The 19,082-nt window shown below is 42.5% G+C and overlaps 1 protein-coding gene across 1 annotated transcript in view; it reads left to right on the plus strand.

Moving 5' to 3' along the window:
• The window catches only part of LOC122920024 (mucin-2-like), a 354,839-nt gene that overhangs the window by 288,937 nt on the left and 46,820 nt on the right, over positions 1-19,082 (plus strand). Inside the window, exons 41-44 of the mRNA XM_044269233.1 lie at positions 2,128-2,256; positions 2,335-2,433; positions 4,693-4,821; positions 11,630-11,728. Of these exons, the coding sequence (XP_044125168.1) occupies positions 2,128-2,256; positions 2,335-2,433; positions 4,693-4,821; positions 11,630-11,728 (456 nt within the window). The remainder of the gene's footprint in view (positions 1-2,127; positions 2,257-2,334; positions 2,434-4,692; positions 4,822-11,629; positions 11,729-19,082) is intronic.

Raw genomic sequence — 19,082 nt, forward strand, 5'->3', positions numbered from 1 at the left:
AAAAATGAAAACAGGATCCAATAAAAAAAAAAAATCGGATCGTATTGCAGCAGTTAGGGCTCATGCACACGACCATATGTTTTTTTGCAGTCCACAAAACACGGTTCCGCAAAAAAAAAGTATGACATCCGTATTGCATACTTTTTTTTATGGATCCTTTATAACAATGCCGGTCCTTGTCCACAAAATGGACAAGAATAGGACATGTTCTATTTTTTTTTGCGGAACGGACATGCAGACCATACGAAAACGGAAAGCACACAGAGTCATTTCATATTTTTTTTTGCGGACCCGTTGAAATGAATGGTTCCGCATAGGGACCTGTAAAAAAAAGGAACGGAAAAGGAAAAAAATATATACATTTGTGTGCATGAGCCCTTATCCATTTTTTTTTTACAGGAACCTGTTAAAAAGAAAAAACGGATCCTGTTGCACCAGTTGTTATCCGTTTGAGCCATTTTCATGTGAGATCTGTTTTTTTTCACTTTTTTTTTCCGCCTAAACAATCTCAGATGAAAATGGCTCAAACAGATCACAACTGATTATTATTATTATTATTATTATTATTATTAAAGCGCCATTCATTCCATGGCGCTGTACGTATGAAAAGAGGTATACATACATAATACAGACAATACTGATGCAACAGGATCCGTTTTTTTACAGGATCCTTCATTTTTATTTTCAGAAGAACGGAAAGCTAAATGAACTCAGCCTTAGTGGTTCAGCCTCCAACTACCTTTTCTAACGCCCAGTTACATGATGTTAAACATGCAGTGGGATGTCTTGCCACTAGCAAAAAATTTTCAAATTTGATTCAGACGCTTCGCCAAATTTCATCAAGAAATTTTCTTAGTTCTGAATTAATTTGTAACAAAGCGCATTAAAGGAGCTATATCCCGGCCTGCAGGGAGAGTGTATCTCCATATACATCACTGTAGATTGCAGTAAAATACTGTACATGGCTAATCCTTTCTGGTAGGGAAACAGTTACTGTTTGTCAATATGACAGGGAGATCTCATACAGTATATGGATGCACACATCGTTGTGCAGGCCACCAATAGTACGAGTTAACCCCTAGCTAAACCAAAAGAAAGCATCATACAGCATTATTTAGTAAAGGAAAACACAAACACTTTGCGCCCCTGCAAGAGCTGTGTCCCAATGACTCTTTAGTGGAACAAAAGAGGGACATAGAGCCAGTACCAATAGTGGAGGAAAAAAAGGTCCTTTTAAGCCATGCTTTTGAATCACTTCTGTTAGCTGTAGAATGACTGTGCGTCACCATTAAGCTCAGTTAACACTTCACTTATTTGTTCAGTTATGGGTCAAAAACACAGAACAGGTGCAGATCTTTTCATGATACCTTACCTGAGAGTAGGATTGGCTCCTGATTATATTTCCCTTCTGATCCATCAGAAGAACAACCCACAATAAAAAAAACCTGTCTTTTGAGCATCCGCCTCCTCACAGTCAGTCCTTGGTCAGTAATTGATCAATATTTTTAAGTAAAAAAAAAACAGGGTTGGTCCAAAACAGAGATGGCATGTGAGAAAATGTGCATGTCTTCTGTGTTTTGGACCCACTCCTGCTTTTGGCTTCCAAATCATGATGAAATCCTGATACAAAATACTGACCGTGTGATTGAGGCCTTGTGGATGCTCCAAAAGCAGGATCCATTGTGATTACAATTTTGGGATTCTTCTGATGGATCAGAAAAAAGGTAAAATAAACAGTGATTTAACGAAGTCCAAACAGGGACACTTAGAACAGAGTGGTGAGGGTGGCAACCACATGAACAGTCATAAAGGTGGCCCTGAAACAGAGTGGTGGGGGTGGCAACAGCATGAAGAGTCAACATAATGGTTCAGTCACAAATCCTACGCAGAATCTCCAACTCTGCTGTCTTAGTTTACAAGCTCCTAGTGATAATGTGCCATACTGGATATTTGAAGTATGGACATGTTCCATAGCTTGAAATTTGCCAAGATTAGTACATGGTAGAGTAGGGGAGCACAGTAGGGGCATGCAACTTTTTAGTTTCTTACCACGGGCTTGTATCCTTTTTGTAGTTAGGTTATATTGAGAATGAAGAACAGTTAAAGTCTGCTCATTCTGCTTTACAGGAAGGAGAATCTATTTCTTCCCCTGATGACAAATGTTTAACTTATAAATGTGTGAAGTCAAGCGGACAACTTGTTACAGTTACAGAAAAAGAGACCTGCCAATATAGAAGCTCAAAGGACTGTAAATATGTAAGTAATCAATGCATTTGTTTAGTGAAAATTCTCCTGTTGAATGATTTCATTATTAATTATGACTTCTCTATTTAGGGTGAGGAGTATTTGCCACCTACGAACCAGTGTTGCGGACAGTGTGTCCAAAAATCTTGTGTTTTCATGACACCAAGCGGAGACCTTATGCTTCTGAATGTATGTTGATAACTTATAAGCATATAATGACATCATAGTTTACAAGCTTGAGCAATATAATTCACTTACCAATAATAAAGTGTTAGGCTGAGTTCACATCACTGTTTAACTTTCCGTTCTTCTGATCCGTCAGAAGAAGAGAAAAAAAAAAACAGGATCCTATAAAATAAAAAAAAATCGGATCCTATTGCAGCAGTTAGGGTTCATGCACACGACCATATGTTTTTTGCAGTCCACAAAACACGGTACCGCCCAAAAAAAAGTATGACATCCGTATTGCATACGTTTTTTTATGGATCCTTTGTAACAATGCCAGTCCTTGTCCACAAAATGGACAAGAATAGGACATGTTCTATTTTTTTGGCGGAAAAGACATGCGGACCATACAAAAAAGGAAAGCACACAGAGTAATTTCATTTTTTTTTTTGCAGACCCATTAAAATGAATGGTTCCGCATAGGGACCTGTAAAAAAAACGGAACGGAAAAAAATTAAATAAAATACATTTGTGTGCATGAGCCCTTATCCATTTTTTTTTTACAGGATCCTGTTTAAAAAAATAAAAAAAACAGATCCTGTTGCACCAGTTGTTATCCGTTTGAGCCATTTTCATGTGAGATCTGTTTTTTTTAACTTTTTTCCGCCTAAACAATCTCAGATGGAAATGGCTCAAACAGATCAGAACTGATTATTATTTTTTATTAATAAAGCGCCATTCATTCCATGGTGCTGTACATATGAAAAGGGGTATACATACATAATACAGACAATACTGATGCAACAGGATCCATTTTTTTTACAGGATCCTTCTTTTTTATTTTCTCTCTCTTTTTATGACAGATCAGAAGAACGGAAAGCTAAATGAAGTAAGCCTTAGTGGTTCAGCCTCCAACTACCTTTTCTAACCCCCAGTCACATGATGTTAAACATGCAGTGGGATGTCTTGCCACTAGCGAAATTTTTAAAAATTTGATTCAGACTCTTTGCCAAATTGTATCAAGAAATTTTCTTAATACTGAATTAATTCGTAACAAAGCACATTAAATGAGCTCTATCCCGGCCTGCAGAGAGAGTGTATCTCCATGTACATCACTGTGCATTGCAGTAAAATACTGTACATGGCTAATCCTTTCTGGTAGTGAAACAGTTATTGTGGGTCAGTATGACAGGGAGATCTCATACAGTATATGGATGCACACATCGTTGTGCAGGCCACCAACAGTACTAGCTAACCCCTAGCTAAACCAAAAGAAAAGCATACAGCATTATTTAGTAAAGGAAAACAAGAGCTGTGTCCCAATGAGTCTTTAGTGGAACAAAAGAGGGACATAGAGGCAGTACCAATAGTGGAGGAAAAAAAGCTGCTTTTAAGCCATGCTTTTGAATCACTTCTGTTAGCTGTAGAATTACTGTACGTCACCATTAGGCTCAGTTCGCACTTCACTTATTTGGTCAGTTATGGGTCAAAAACACAGAACAGGTGCAGATCTTTTCATGATACCTTACCTGGCTCCTGATTGGCTCCTGATTATTTTTCCCTTCTTCTGATCCGTCTGAAGAACAACCCACAATAAAATGAACCTGTCTTTTGAGAAACCGCCTCCTCACAGTCAGTCCTTGGTCAGTAATTGATCAGTATTTTTAAGTAAAAAAACAGGGTTGGTCCAAATCAGAGATGGCATGTGAGAAAATTTGCATGTCTTCTGTGTTTTGGACCCACTCCTGATTTTGGCTTCCAAATCATAATGAAATCCTGATACAAAATACTGACCGTGTGATTGAGGCCTTGTGGATGCTCCAAAAGCAGGATCCGTTGTGATTTAAATTTTTGGATTCTTTTGATGGATCAGAAAAAAGGTAAAATAAACAGTGATTTAACGAAGACCAAACAGGGACACTTGTGGCCTTAGAACAGAGTGATGAGGGTGGCAACCACATGAACAGTCATAAAGGTGGCCCTGAAAAAGAGTGGTGGGGGTGGCAATAGCATGAAGAGTCAACATAATGGTTCAGTCACAAATCCTACGCAGAATCTCCAACTCTGCTGTCTTAGTTTACAAGCTCCTAGTGATAATGTGCCATACTGGATATTTGTAGTATGGACATGTTCCATAGCTTGAAATTTGCCAAGATTAGTACATGGTAGAGTAGGGGAGCACAGTAGGGGCATGCAGTTTCTTACCACGGGCTTGTATCCTTTTTGTAGTTAGGTTATATTGAGAATGAAGAACAGTTAAAGTCTGCTTATTCTGCTTTGCAGGAAGGAAAATCTTTTTCTTCCCCTGATGACAAATGTACAACTTATAAATGTGTGAAGTTAAGTGGACAACTTGTTACAGTTATAGAAAAAGAGACCTGCCAATATAGCAGCTCAAAGGACTGTAAATATGTAAGTAATAACCTCTTCAGCACCTTAACATTTTAAATTTTTGCATTTTTGTTTTTTACTACCTGCAGTCAAAACTTTTTTATTTTTCCATACCATAGCTATAATATGTAATAAAAAAAATATATAAAATATATATATATATATATATATATATATATATATATATATATTTATATAATTTTTCTTGTGTTTTAAAACAGAAAAAAAATATTGGCCATTTTTTTTCCCCATTAATAAGTTCACCATATAAGATGAATGTTTTTATATTTTAATACTCCGGGGGCATATTGGGATGTGGCGATGCCTATGATGTTTGTAATTATTGTTTATTTTTATTTTAATTATGGGAAAAGGGTGGTGATTTGAATATATACAGTACAGACCAAAAGTTTGGACACACCTTCTCATTCAAAGAGTTTTCTTTATTTTCATGACTATGAAAATTGTAGATTCACACTGAAGGCATCAAAACTATGAATGAACACATGTGGAATTATATACATAACAAAAAAGTGTGAAACAACTGAAAATATGTCATATTCTAGGTGCTTGAAAGTAGCGACTTTTTGCTTTGATTACTGCTTTGCACACTCTTGGCATTCTCTTGATGAGCTTCAAGAGGTAGTCACCTGAAATGGTCTACCAACAGTCTTGAAGGAGTTCCCAGAGATGCTTAGCACTTGTTGGCCCTTTTGCCTTCACTCTGCGGTCCAGCTCACCCCAAACCATCTTGATTGGGTTCAGGTCCGGTGACTGTGGAGGCCAGGTCATCTGGCGCAGCACCCAATCACTCTCCATGGTCAAATAGCCCTTACACAGCCTGGAGGTGTGTTTGGGATCATTGTCCTGTTGAAAAATAAAAGATGGTCCAACTAAACGCAAACTGGATGGAATAGCATGCCGCTGCAAGATGCTGTGGTAGCCATGCTGGTTCAGTATGCCTTCAATTTTGAATAAATCCCCAACAGTGTCACCAGCAAAGCACCCCCACACCATCACACCTCCTCCTCCATGCTTCATGGTGGGAACCAGGCATGTAGAGTCCATCCGTTCACCTTTTCTGCGTCGCACAAAGACACGGTGGTTGGAACCAAAGATCTCAAATTTGGACTCATCAGACCAAAGCACAGATTTCCACTGGGCTAATGTCCATTCCTTGTGTTCTTTAGCCCAAACAAGTCTCTTCTGCTTGTTGCCTGTCCTTAGCAGTGGTTTCCCAGCAGATAATCTACCATAAAGGCCTGATTCACACAGTCTTCTCCTAACAGTTGTTCTAGAGATGTGTCTGCTGCTAGAACTCTGTGTGGCATTGACTTGGTCTCTAATCTGAGCTGCTGTTAACCTGCGATTTCTGAGCCTGGTGACTCGGATGAGCTCATCCTCCGCAGCAGAGGTGACTCTTGGTCTTCCTTTCCTGGGGCGGTCCGCATGTGAGCCAGTTTCTTTGTAGCGCTTGATGGTTTTTGTGACTGCACTTGGGGACACTTTCAAAGTTTTCCCATTTTTTTTCGGACTGACTGAACTTCATTTCTTAAAGTAATGATGGCCATTAGTTTTTCTTTACTTAGGCTACTTTCACACTAACGTTCGGAGCGGGTCCGTCTGATGTTTCATCAGATGGATCCGCTCCTATAATGCAGACGTTTGCATCCGCTCAGAACGGATCCGTCTGCATTATAACTTAGAAAAATTTCTAAGTGTGAAAGTAGCCTGAGCGGATCTGTTCAGACTTTACATTGAAAGTCAATGGGGGACGGATCCATTTGAAGATTGAGCCATATGGTGTCATCTTCAAGCGGATCCGTCACCATTGACTTCCATTATAAGTCTGGACGGATCCGCTCGCCTCCGCACGGCCAGGCGGACACCCGAACACTGCTTGCAGCGTTCAGGTGTCCGCTCACTGAGCAGAGCGGAGGCTGAGCGCTGGCAGACGGATGCATTCTCAGTGGATCCGCCTCCACTGAGAATGCATTAGGGCCGTTCAGGGCCGCTTGTGAGCCCCTTCAAACAGAGCTCACGAGCGGACACCTGAATGCAGGTGTGAAAGTAGCCTTAGCTGTTTTTTTCCTGCCATAATACAAATTCTAACAGTCTATTCAGTAGGACTATCAGCTGTGCATCCACCTGACTTCTCCACAACGCAACTGATGGTCCCAACCCCATTTATAAGGCAAGAAATCCCACTTATTAAACCTGACAGGGCACACCTGTGAAGTGAAGACCATTTCAGGTGACTACCTCTTGAAGCTCATCAAGAGAATGCCAAGAGTGTGCAAAGCAGTAATCAAAGCAAAAGGTGGCTACTTTGAAGAACCTAGAATATGACATATTTTCAGTTGTTTCATACTTTTTTGTTATGTATATAATTCCACATGTGTTAATTCATAGTTTTGATGCCTTCAGTGTGAATCTACAATTTTCATAGTCATGGAAATAAAGAAAACTCTTTGAATGAGAAGGTGTGTCCAAACTTTTGGTCTGTACTGTATGTGTGTGTGTGTGTATATATACAGTACAGACCAAAAGTTTGGACACACCTTCTCATTCAAAGAGTTTTCTTTATTTTCATGACTATGAAAATTGTAGATTCACACTGAAGGCATCAAAACTATGAATTAACACATGTGGAATTATATACATAACAAAAAAGTGTGAAACAACTGAAAATATGTCATATTCTAGGTTCTTCAATGTAGCCACCTTTTGCTTTGATTACTGCTTTGCACACTCTTGGCATTCTCTTGATGAGCTTCAAGAGGTAGTCACCTGAAATGGTTTTCACTTCACATGTTTAATAAGTGGGATTTCTTGCCTTGTAAATGGGGTTTAGACCATCAGTTGCGTTGTGGAGAAGTCAGGTGGATACACAGCTGATAGTCCTACTGAATAGACTGTTATAATTTGTATTATGGCAAGAAAAAAGCAGCTAAGTAAAGAAAAACGAGTGGCCATCATTACTTTAAGAAATGAAGGTCAGTCAGTCCGAAAAATTGGGAAAACTTTGAAAGTGTCCCCAAGTGCAGTCACAAAAACCATCAAGCGCTACAAAGAAACTGGCTCACATGCGGACCGCCCCAGGAAAGGAAGACAAAGAGTCACCTCTGCTGTGGAGGATAAGTTCATCCGAGTCACCAGCCTCAGAAATCGCAGGTTAACAGCAGCTCAGATTAGAGCCCAGGTCAATGCCACACAGAGTTCTAGCAGCAGACACATCTCTAGAACAGCTGTTAAGAGGAGACTGTGTGAATCAGGCCTTCATGGTAGAATATCTGCTAGGAAACCAATGACCCCAAACACACCTCCAGGCTGTGTAAGGGCTATTTGACCATGAAGGAGAGTGATTGGGTGCTGCGCCAGATGACCTGGCCTCCACAGTCACCAGACCTGAATCCAATCGAGATGGTTTGGGGTGAGCTGGACTGCAGAGTGAAGGCAAAAGGGACAACAAGTGCTAAGCATCTCTGGGAACTCCTTCAAGACTGTTGGAAGACCATTTCAGGTGACTACCTCTTGAAGCTCATCAAGAGAATGCCAAGAGTGTGCAAAGCAGTAAACAAAGCAAAAGGTGGCTACTTTGAAGAACCTAGAATATGACATATTTTCTATTGTTTCACACTTTTTTGTTATATATATATATATATAATTCCACATGTGTTAATTCATAGTTTTGATGCCTTCAGTGTGAATCTACAATTTTCATAGTCATGAAAATAAAGAAAACTCTTTGAATGAGAAGGTGTGTCCAAACTTTTGGTCTGTACTGAATATATATATATATATATATATATATAGAATCCGAAATTCAAGGCAGCACTCCTGATAGTAAATTGTGTGGGTGCCAGCGGTGGAGTCACCTTGCCAAGGTGTATCATATAGAAAAAAGAATGACACCGCAGCACATCCGTATAGTGAAAAAAGTGGGACCCTTTATTCACCTATGCGACGTTTCGGTCCGCTTGCTGGGACCATTATCAAGCAATACAACATTGTGAAGACTGTGGGTATTTATGCAGTCATGACTAATTATCTTGCATAAGTGACAATTATTGAAACATTCAAAAAACAAAATATACAGTACATATCATCAAATAAAAAATGTGACCAGTCTGGAGGGTAACAAAAAGTGAAACCGTAATCGGTATATACAAAACCCCCAGATATACATATTCATTGTTATTACAATCAAAATACATAAGTGACAATAAACTGTGAATCATCATCACCTGTATGTGTAAAAAGTTAACAGGACCGGGCGTGGAATCAGGCGTGCTCAATCCTGGGAGGATACAATGTAGCGAGTTGCGTCGCATGGATCCGGCGTCCCGGAACTGCAGATGCGCATGACCGTGACGTCACTATGGGTGATTCACGTGACCACTCAGCGGAACGTCACATGGTAGACAATGTAACACTTCGCTGTCATAGAAATAAGTGTACATACAAGCGTACCTTACAGGAGAATCATACAGTAGTTTGATGATAAGACACCCGGGTTATATGGGCGGATGACGTGCAATTATACAAAGCACCGTCACTCGACATCTGCGTACAGAAAAGAGGGGGAGGGGACGGCATCAGTCGTCACCCTCCCACTATGTTCGTCACAGTTTAACCCCTTGTCAGGTGGAAATCCTCCACAGTAATTATATAAATACGCTTGTGACAGTAATAAATGTGTAATGTAATCCGCAGTAATCCAGGGATAGGCCGTACATGACCAGAATGAGCATCTCGCCTCCCTTTGAGCAAAGCCCTTCCAACAGCAGGTCCTGAAAGTGAAACAGTAAAAGAAATATATTATCCAAATATATTCATTAAAAACAACAATTTTTTCAAAACATACATTGGCAGGAAACAGAATTGGAGGGAATCATATGAAAAGCCAAGGCCTATATTCTACGTTCAAACCCATCGGTCGAACGGTTTGTAACTTAAAAATCCATTCGGCATTTAAGCATCCTTATGCGGCATGTGACTTTAAATCCCGGTTTAACCAACATCGGTTCTCTATACGGAAAAAACGTATGGACCTGCCTGTCTCACACCACTTTGCGGATATGGATCATGTCGAAGGAGATCTTAAGTTTATGATCCTTGATCATGTTCCGTTACCGCGGACTGGAGGTGACCGCATAAGGATGCTTAAAAAACGTGAGTCCAAATGGATTTTTAAGTTACAAACCATTCGACCGATGGGTTTGAACGTAGAATATAGGCCTTGGCTTTTCATATGATTCCCTCCAATTCTGTTTCCTGCCGATGTATGTGTTGAAAAAATTGTTGTTTTTAATGAATATATTTGGATAATATATTTCTTTTACTGTTTCACTTTCAGGACCTGCTGTTGGAAGGGCTTTGCTCAAAGGGAGGCGAGATGCTCATTCTGGTCATGTACGGCCTATCCCTGGATTACTGCGGATTACATTACACATTTATTACTGTCACAAGCGTATTTATATAATTACTGTGGAGGATTTCCACCCGACAAGGGGTTAAACTGTGACGAACATAGTGGGAGGGTGACGACTGATGCCGTCCCCTCCCCCTTTTTTCTGTACGCAGATGTCGAGTGACGGTGCTTTGTATAATTGCACGTCATCCGCCCATATAACCCGGGTGTCTTATCCTCGAACTACTGTATGATTCTCCTGTAAGGTACGCTTGTATGTACACTTATTTCTATGACAGCGAAGTGTTACATTGTCTACCATGTGACGTTCCGCTGAGTGGTCACGTGAATCACCCATAGTGACGTCACGGTCATGCGCATCTGCAGTTCCGGGACGCCGGATCCATGCGACGCAACTCGCTACATTGTATCCTCCCAGGATTGAGCACGCCTGATTCCACGCCCGGTCCTGTTAACTTTTTACACATACAGGTGATGATGATTCACAGTTTATTGTCACTTATGTATTTTGATTGTAATAACAATGAATATGTATATCTGGGGGTTTTGTATATACCGATTACGGTTTCACTTTTTGTTACCCTCCAGACTGGTCACATTTTTTATTTGATGATATGTACTGTATATTTTGTTTTTTGAATGTTTCAATAATTGTCACTTATGCAAGATAATTAGTCATGACTGCATAAATACCCACAGTCTTCACAATGTTGTATTGCTTGATAATGGTCCCAGCAAGCGGACCGAAACGTCGCATAGGTGAATAAAGGGTCCCACTTTTTTCACTATACGGATGTGCTGCGGTGTCATTCTTTTATATATATATATATATATATATATATAACATTTGTTTGTTTTTTTGCTTCTTCTTTGCTTTTTTGACTATAAGGAATCATTAGATTGCTTTTACAATGCATTGGATTGAACTGCTATTGTAATTCATTTCAAGATCGCTATGTTCATGTGAAACCCAACCACCTGCAGGGCTCCAAAGGAACTATAGCTCTGAAAACCATTGTTTCTTCAAAGAGACAAGGCCTTTCAGATTCAACCAACAGCTCGCCCGATCACCACAAGTGGAAGATGTTCAAACCCTGGGATGCATTGCTCTTGTTTTTTTTTTGTTTTCAGATGCCATTGTTACATTTGATCACAGCATCTGAGGGGTTGAATTTCTGCGATTGCATTATCGCCAATCATACACTTTAGCCCTGGGTGTCTGCTGTATGAAACAGCAGAAACCCAAAGGCTATGACCTCCGCTACGCCGCCATTTTTAAAGAACGTATTTTTGCCGTACATGTATGGCAGAGATCTGAAAAGAGTTCAGTGGAACTGTTCAGTGAAAATGTTTATGTTGAATGATTTCATTATTAATTATGACTTTTATATTTAGGATGAGGAGTATGTGCCACCTACCAACCAGTGCTGTGGACAGTGTGTCAAAAAATCCTGTGTCGTTACTACAACAAATGGAACTGCTATACTTCTGAACGTATGTTGACGTCATAGTTTTGCTGCTCAATTATCGAATCATATTATATTAAGGACTAGAAATCACTCAGTCACCTCTGCACATACCATTATTTCTATGCTCTTTTATAAAACGATTTAGAGCATAGCCACCAGTTTTGATTTGGATAAATTATACAATCTAAGAATTTACTGATAACACATAGGTTAGGAATAGTATTGAGTGAGCATGCTCGGCCAAACTGCTCTTCGTCTCGAGCATCGCTATGCTCGTCACATGGCGGTACTCGGCCGAGTACCGCATGTGCTCGAGCGCCTTGCTCGAGTCTCCTCCCCGTACGTTTGCGGCTGCTATGCAGCCAATAAGCGTGCAGGTAAGTACTGCTCTCACTGTAATGCCAGTAGCCATGCTGGCTACTGCCATTACAGTGATTGGCTGGCCAGAACACATCATCGGGTGCTATATAGCACCTGATGACGCATGTTCGGCTCATTTGTAGTCAGGGAGAGCTGCGCTTAGGAAGGGACAGATAGTGTAGGGAGTGTGATCGCAATCTATTTAGTTGAAATACGTTTCAAAGACCCAAAAGTCCTTTTAAAGACTATATGGCAGGCTGGCAGCAATATAATATAGCCATCATTTTTTTCCCATCATTTTAAATACTTTTTCTATAGAGGGTGTCTGCAGTGACTTGTGACATCTGTCCAATACCTTCTGTGTGTCAGGGCCAGAAAGAGGACAAATATAAGTGAAAACTAGTATATTTTTTCCATCATTTTCAATACTTTTTCTATAGAGGGTGTTTGCAGTGACTTGTGACATCTGTACAATACCTTCTGTGTGTTAGGGCCAGAGATAGGAAAAATAAAAGTGAAATCTTATTTCCTTTTTCCATACTTTTCCATACTTTTTCCATATACTGTGCTTGCTATGAAGAAGGCAAGCAGTAAGGGACAAGGATGTGGCCGTGATGCTGATAGTTCACGCAGAGGCCGTGTCCCTGGGCGTGTTCAAACTGTGCCTGCTGCCAGAGCACAAGAAAAACAATCATCCACGATACCTAGCTTCATGTCCCAGTTTGCAGGGTGTCGCAGGACAAAACACTTGAAGTCAGACCAGTTCGACCAGGTGGTTGGTTGGATTGCAGCAGATAATGCTTGCAGTCAGTTAAGCAGCACCCTGTCTTCCACCAAGTCCAGTCTCAGTAGCCAAGAGTCTGGTCAACAGAATCTTCTCCCTGATCCTCCTTCCTCCTACCATGGAGAGTCTGGCCAAACAAGTGATCCCACACTCTGAAATTCCGAGGAGCTCTTTTAATCGGCATTACTTGATTTGGCCCTCTCGCCAAGCACGCTTGAAGAGGGACATGAGATATTGTGCCCTGATTCCCAACCTCTCGAGCATCCACAGTCACAAGAAAATGATGGTGGGGAATGGCAATTAGTGTTTAATAAGGTGGATGATGATGAGACACAGTTGCCAATGAGTCAAACGCAATTACTGTCTCAAGAGGTTGATTAAGAGGATGAGACACAGTTGTCAATCACTGAAGTTGTGGTTAGGTCAACAAATCAAGAGGATGATTAGAGTGAGGAAGTGGAAGAGGAGGTGGTGGATGATGATGTCACTGACCCGACCTGGGAAGGTTGAAAGCCGAGCAAGGACAGCAGAGGGGGAAGGATCTACAGCACCGCAACAGACTGGAAGAGGCAGTGGGGTGGCAAAAGGGAGAAGGTGGACCACACCAAATAGGCCCGCAACTGTTCCAAGGAGCCCCCTACTTGCGGAAATCTCCCTTGCCAAGGGGTAGGTGTTCCGCAGTGTGGCACTTTTTTGAGGAAAGTGCAGATGACAAAAGAATAGCAGTTTGCAACCTGTGCCACACCAAAATGATCCGGGGCGTGAACACTAGCAACCTCACCACCACCAGCATGATGGCACATGGCATCCAAGCACCTTAAAAAGTGGGCCAAATGCCTGGGTCCACAATCTGTGTCTGCGGGTCACACCACTGCCTCCTCTTCCCCTATGGTATGTGCTGGCCAATCGACTGTTGAAGGCACAGACGAGGATGCCTCCCGTCCTGCACCTGGACCTTCGCAACCACCATCAGTGACCACATCCACTTCCCTGTCCCAGCGCAGCATCCAAATGTCATTACCCCAGGCATTTGAACGCAAGCGCAAATACCCAGGCACCCCCCACAGGTCATAGCACTAAATGAGCACCTTTCAAAATTACTGGCCCTGGAAATGTTGCCATTTGGACTTGTGGACACTGAGGCCTTCTGCAGCCTAATGTCAGCGGCCATCCCGCGGTACTCTGTCCCCAGACGCCACTATTTTTCAATGTGTGCCGTGCCCACCTTACACCAACATGTGTCCCTAAACGTCACAAGTGCTCTGACCAACGCAGTTACTGGAAAGGTCCACTTAACCACCGACACATGGACAAGTGCATTTGGCTAGGGATGCTACATTTCCCTGATGGCACACTGGGTGAACATTGTGGAGGCTGGGAGCAAGTCGTACCCTGGGATGGCACAGGTGCTACCGACGCCGAGGATTGCGGGCCCTAATTACATCAGGGTTTCCGCCAGCACCTACGTTAGTTGCTCCAACCCCCACTTCTCCTCCTTCACCTCTTCCTCCACTTCCACCTCCAAATTATCCGCGTGCAGCACCAGTCAGCCATCAGCCGGTAGCTTGCAGCAGTGTAGGACTGCTGTAGGGAAGCGTCAACAGGCTGTGCTAAAGCTGATATGCTTAGAGGACAAACAGCACACCGTCGCAGAGCTGTGGCAGGGGATAAGAGACCAGACTGAGCTGGGGCTCTTTCAACTCGACCTACAACCAGGCATGGTTGTGTCTGATAATGGGCGTAACTTGTTGGCGGCTTTGGAGGTCGGCAAGCTCAGTCACATCCCATGCCTAACCCCGGTGTTCAACCTTGTGGTTCAGCGGTTTCTCAAAACCTACCTCAATTTGCCTGAGCTACTAGTGAAGGTGCGCCGCGTGTGTGCACATTTCCGCAAGTCACCGACAGCTTCAGCCGGTCTATCAATGCTGCAGCAGCACTTCAAATTGCCAGTTCACTGGCTGTTGTGCAACATGAGCCACCGCTGGAAATCCACGTTCTACATGTTGGCCAGGCTTTGTGAGCAGCAGAGGACAGTAGTAGAATAGCAGCTGCAACATGATCGTCGCCTTTCCAGTCAGTTTCTGCTAATCAGAAGCAAGGAAAGGGCATTGATGTCTGACCTCTGTGAGGTTTTATCAAACTTCAAGGAATCAACACAGACGGTGAGTGGCGATAATGCTATTATCAGCGTAACCATCCCACTTCTGTGTCTACTCAAACACTCGCTGCTCACAATTAAGGACAACACTTTGCATGTGGAAGAGGTGGAATTGGGGGAGGAAGACATTACACAGGGTGATAGCCAGACCACCCTCAGTCCGTCTTCTCGGCGCAAATTGGACGATGAAGAGGAGAAGGAGACAGTTTCCTCCTCTACAGAGGGTAGTACCCATGGAAATTTAATTCCATCTGTTCAGCGTGGGTGGGCAGAAGAGGAGGAAGAGGATGAGGAGATTGAGTTATCCTCCTGATGACAGCAAAGTGTTTGCTTGTTGGTGCTCTGGCACACATGGCTGACTTCATGTTAGACTACCTTTCCCGCAACCTGTCCATTATACACATTTTAGACAACACGGATTACTGGGTGTTCACCCTTCTCGACCTCCGCTCCAAAGAGATCTTCTCATCTCTCAATTCTCAGGTGGAGAGGACGAGCAAAATGGTGCAATACCAGAAGGTCCTTGTTGAAAAAATTGCTCTAAAAATTTCCATCTGGCAACGCTGGCGGCAGAGTCCGTACTTCCTTGGTAAACTGAGGGGGGGAGACAAGGGGAACAAACAGCAGTTCCAACAGAAGCAGGGCAACACTCTCCAAGGCCTGGGCACTTTAATGACACCCCTCCAGCCCCCTTTCCCTGATGCGCGGCCTGCCGTCACAAGGAGGGAAATGTTTTGGAAGATAGTGAAGGAGTACATAGCAGATCGTGTCAGTGTCCTCACTGATCCCTCAGTGCCTTACAACTACTGGCTGTCCAAGCTAGACACGTGGCACGAACTGGCTCTCTATGCCTTGGAGGTGCTGGCCTGCCCTGCCGCCAGCGTTTTGTCTGAGCGGGTATTTAGTGCTGCTGGTGGCATTATAAGAGCTAAGCGTATCCACCTGTCAATTGAAAATGCTAACAGGTTGACTCTTATAAAAGTGAACAAGGCCTGGATTTGCCCAGACTTCGACTCCACCAGAGAAAAGCAGATGAACAAAGGGACTTTAAATGTTTTGTTTAATGTACTCAAAACACTGTATTTCCATGCACCCCTTCCACCACAAAAAAGGGTATATGGTTAAATCATCCTTTTCTCCTCCTCCTCCTCCTCCTCCTCTTCCATCATATCAACATGCTTATTTGTCGCATATAATGTTTTACAGGGTGAGGTCACCTACAGGCCCTTGCATATAATGTTTTACAGGGTCAGCTCAACTACAGGCCCTCGCATGTAATTTTTTACAGGGTCAGCTCACCAGAAGGCCCTCGCATATAAAGTTTTACAGGGTCAGTTCACCTGCAGGCCCTAACCTACAATCTTTTACAGGGTCAGCTCACCTTCTGATGACAACAGCGAAGTTTTGCCTGTTGGTACTCTGGCACACATGGCTGACTTCATGGTAGGCTGCCTTTCTCACGACCCGCGCGTTATACGCATTTTAGACAACACAGATTACTGGTTGTTCACCCTTCTTGACCCCTGCTACAAAGAGAACTTCTCATCTCTCATTCCTTTGGTGGAGAGGACAAGCAAAACGGTGCTATACCAGAAGGTCCTTGTTGAAAAAAATGCTCCAAAGTTGATAGGGCAGACATGCAAATGGATCGTTGCCATCACAGCAGCAGGCCCTCACCTACAAGTCCAGTCTCAATAGCCAAGAGTCTGGTCAACACAATCCTCACCATGATGGCACACTGGGTGAACGTTGTAGAGGCCGGGAGCAAGTTGGCTGCTGGCACCTGACTTGCCCTCCAATAGATCCTCGTTAACGGAAAGTTTACTCATTCCAATAACAGGGACTCCTAAGAGTTCTGTATTGGTATTTATCATCACTACCTCCCCAAGTTGAGAGTGGGTAATTGCCGCACGACTGCTGCCTTCCTTGGGCGCTTGTGCTTTAATAACTTGACCCACCCTCTCTGGGTGGTTCACAATTAGGAACAAAAAGGGGCAAGGCAACAACAGCCAATCAGATTTCAGCCATTGACCTCCCTTGGATGTGGTATGCCTTTCTCAGGCTCCCTCTCAGGCATCGAACCCTGATTCCCCGTTACCCGTGATCACCATGGTAGGAGCAGAAAAGAACATCGAAAGTTGATAGGGCAGACATCCGTATGGATCGTCGCTGTCACGGGGATGTGCAATCACCCAGAGGTTTTCTAGAGTCACCAATGCGCCAGCAGGCCCTCGCCCTTAATGTTTTAGATGGTCAGATCAGCAGGCCCTTGCTCCAATTGTTTTTGTAGGAGTCCCACTACCTGAACTATTGTACCATTATGTAATATACAAGTTGTAACGGAGTACCTCTTCCTTGTAAATTTTGGCAGCACTTGCACTTTATATACAAGTAATATACAGGAAAGAATGTTTCTTAACAATTTTTCCTCTAAAATTGTGGCGTACTACTCAGACAACATAGTAGTTAGTAGCTCCAGACAACATAGTTGATAGTAGCTCCATTCCCCTGAAGAAGCCACGTATAGTGGTGAAACATGTTGGGGGAGCTCTAACCTTAAGATTTTAGATTAGGTTAGGTAGGACTAGCGTCACGGCGAGGAGTAACTGCAGACTCCTCTAAACCTTGACTACAGTGGTGGAGAGTCATGTGAAAACCAGATATAAATTGAATATCAATGACAAAAAATGATTGAATAGGTGTCCTCCTTACATCAAACTCCATCAAGGCGAAAAAAGTGTGTCACCAAAATACCAAGTAGAAGATAGATGGATGTATGCTATGGGAGCAGAATATATGGGTGAAGTAACCCCTATCTCTGCCTATAGAGTCCTACTACACCTGGAATTTTAAAGCTTTCTTTTTTCTCCCGTTTTATATTATTCTTAATAAATTAAATAAATGTTATGTCTTAAATTGACCAGAAACGGGAGCCTATTAGTCTAGGAAACTAGACTATTTGAATTATATAAATTTTTGGATCTCCTGGGTCTAAAGGGTTTCTGAAATATTTTACTCAGACAACATGGTTCCCAGCAGCGACCTGGGAGTCCAAGATGCATCGAGACATCCTCTCCATGCTGTTCCCGAATCATTTCGGTGGCGTTTCCATCAATTTCTGACCTTTTCCTATGAACCAGGCACCCTCCCTTCCCCTGCAGGGGGTGCCTGGTTTAGTGCTCGGGTTCTTCCATTGACTTCCATTATACGCGGGTGCTCGGTAGAACACTCGAGTATCCCGATGTGTTCGGCCAGAGCACCCGAGCACTTTGGTGCTCGATCAACACTAGTTAGGAAACTTCTGAACATATGTTGACATCATAGTTTAGGTGCATAATTATCATATTATAGTAAAGTGGTTATCCCATAATTAATGTAAATAATGAAAATCAGACATCAAATAGTACATAACAACCTCTTTCAACAAAACTAGAAACAGCCCTGCACCTCCTATGGATCCACAAATCTGCCCATTTATTGCTCCAATTGCTCTGCTAGATTTATTCTAAGCTGTCAGCTAAGGGAGGTGGTGTCCTTTCTCAGGGGGCATGTCCTGTTTGCTGAATCTGGTGTCAGCTGAGCATGTGCATCCACCTCAGTGAGGTGGACAGAGGAATTAGAAAAAGAGCAAACAGAAGGTGGTGCAAAACTGATAGTTCATTAAATAGCTCAAAAGCTATACAAATGTTTTTCTTACATGCAATACAGAAGTATTTTGATCAAGTTGCTGGTTTGAAAACTGTAGAATATTTTTTGGGTGTGCCAACCTCTTTAAGGGCTGGGAATCACAGTCACCTGTGCACAGTGCTGTGTATCTTCTATTATACAAGTATTTTCTATAGAGAACATAGGGACTTAAATATAAGTTATGCTGAATCTTTTCTGTAAAAGTATATATCTATCTGGTCAACTACTTCTGCTCTGCAATATGATGCCTGTAGCTTAAACACCATGGGCCAGATTTATCATTAGCTCAAGTCAGAATAATGCAGTGAAAGTAGCAAATTTTTGTGCAAACACTAAAACTGCGCAACATTTTTTTTTTGTTCTGCACTATGCTCGCCAGTTTTCTGAAAG

The sequence above is a fragment of the Bufo gargarizans genome, chromosome 10, assembly GCF_014858855.1.
Source record: "Bufo gargarizans isolate SCDJY-AF-19 chromosome 10, ASM1485885v1, whole genome shotgun sequence".
NCBI classification, from domain to species: domain Eukaryota; kingdom Metazoa; phylum Chordata; class Amphibia; order Anura; family Bufonidae; genus Bufo; species Bufo gargarizans.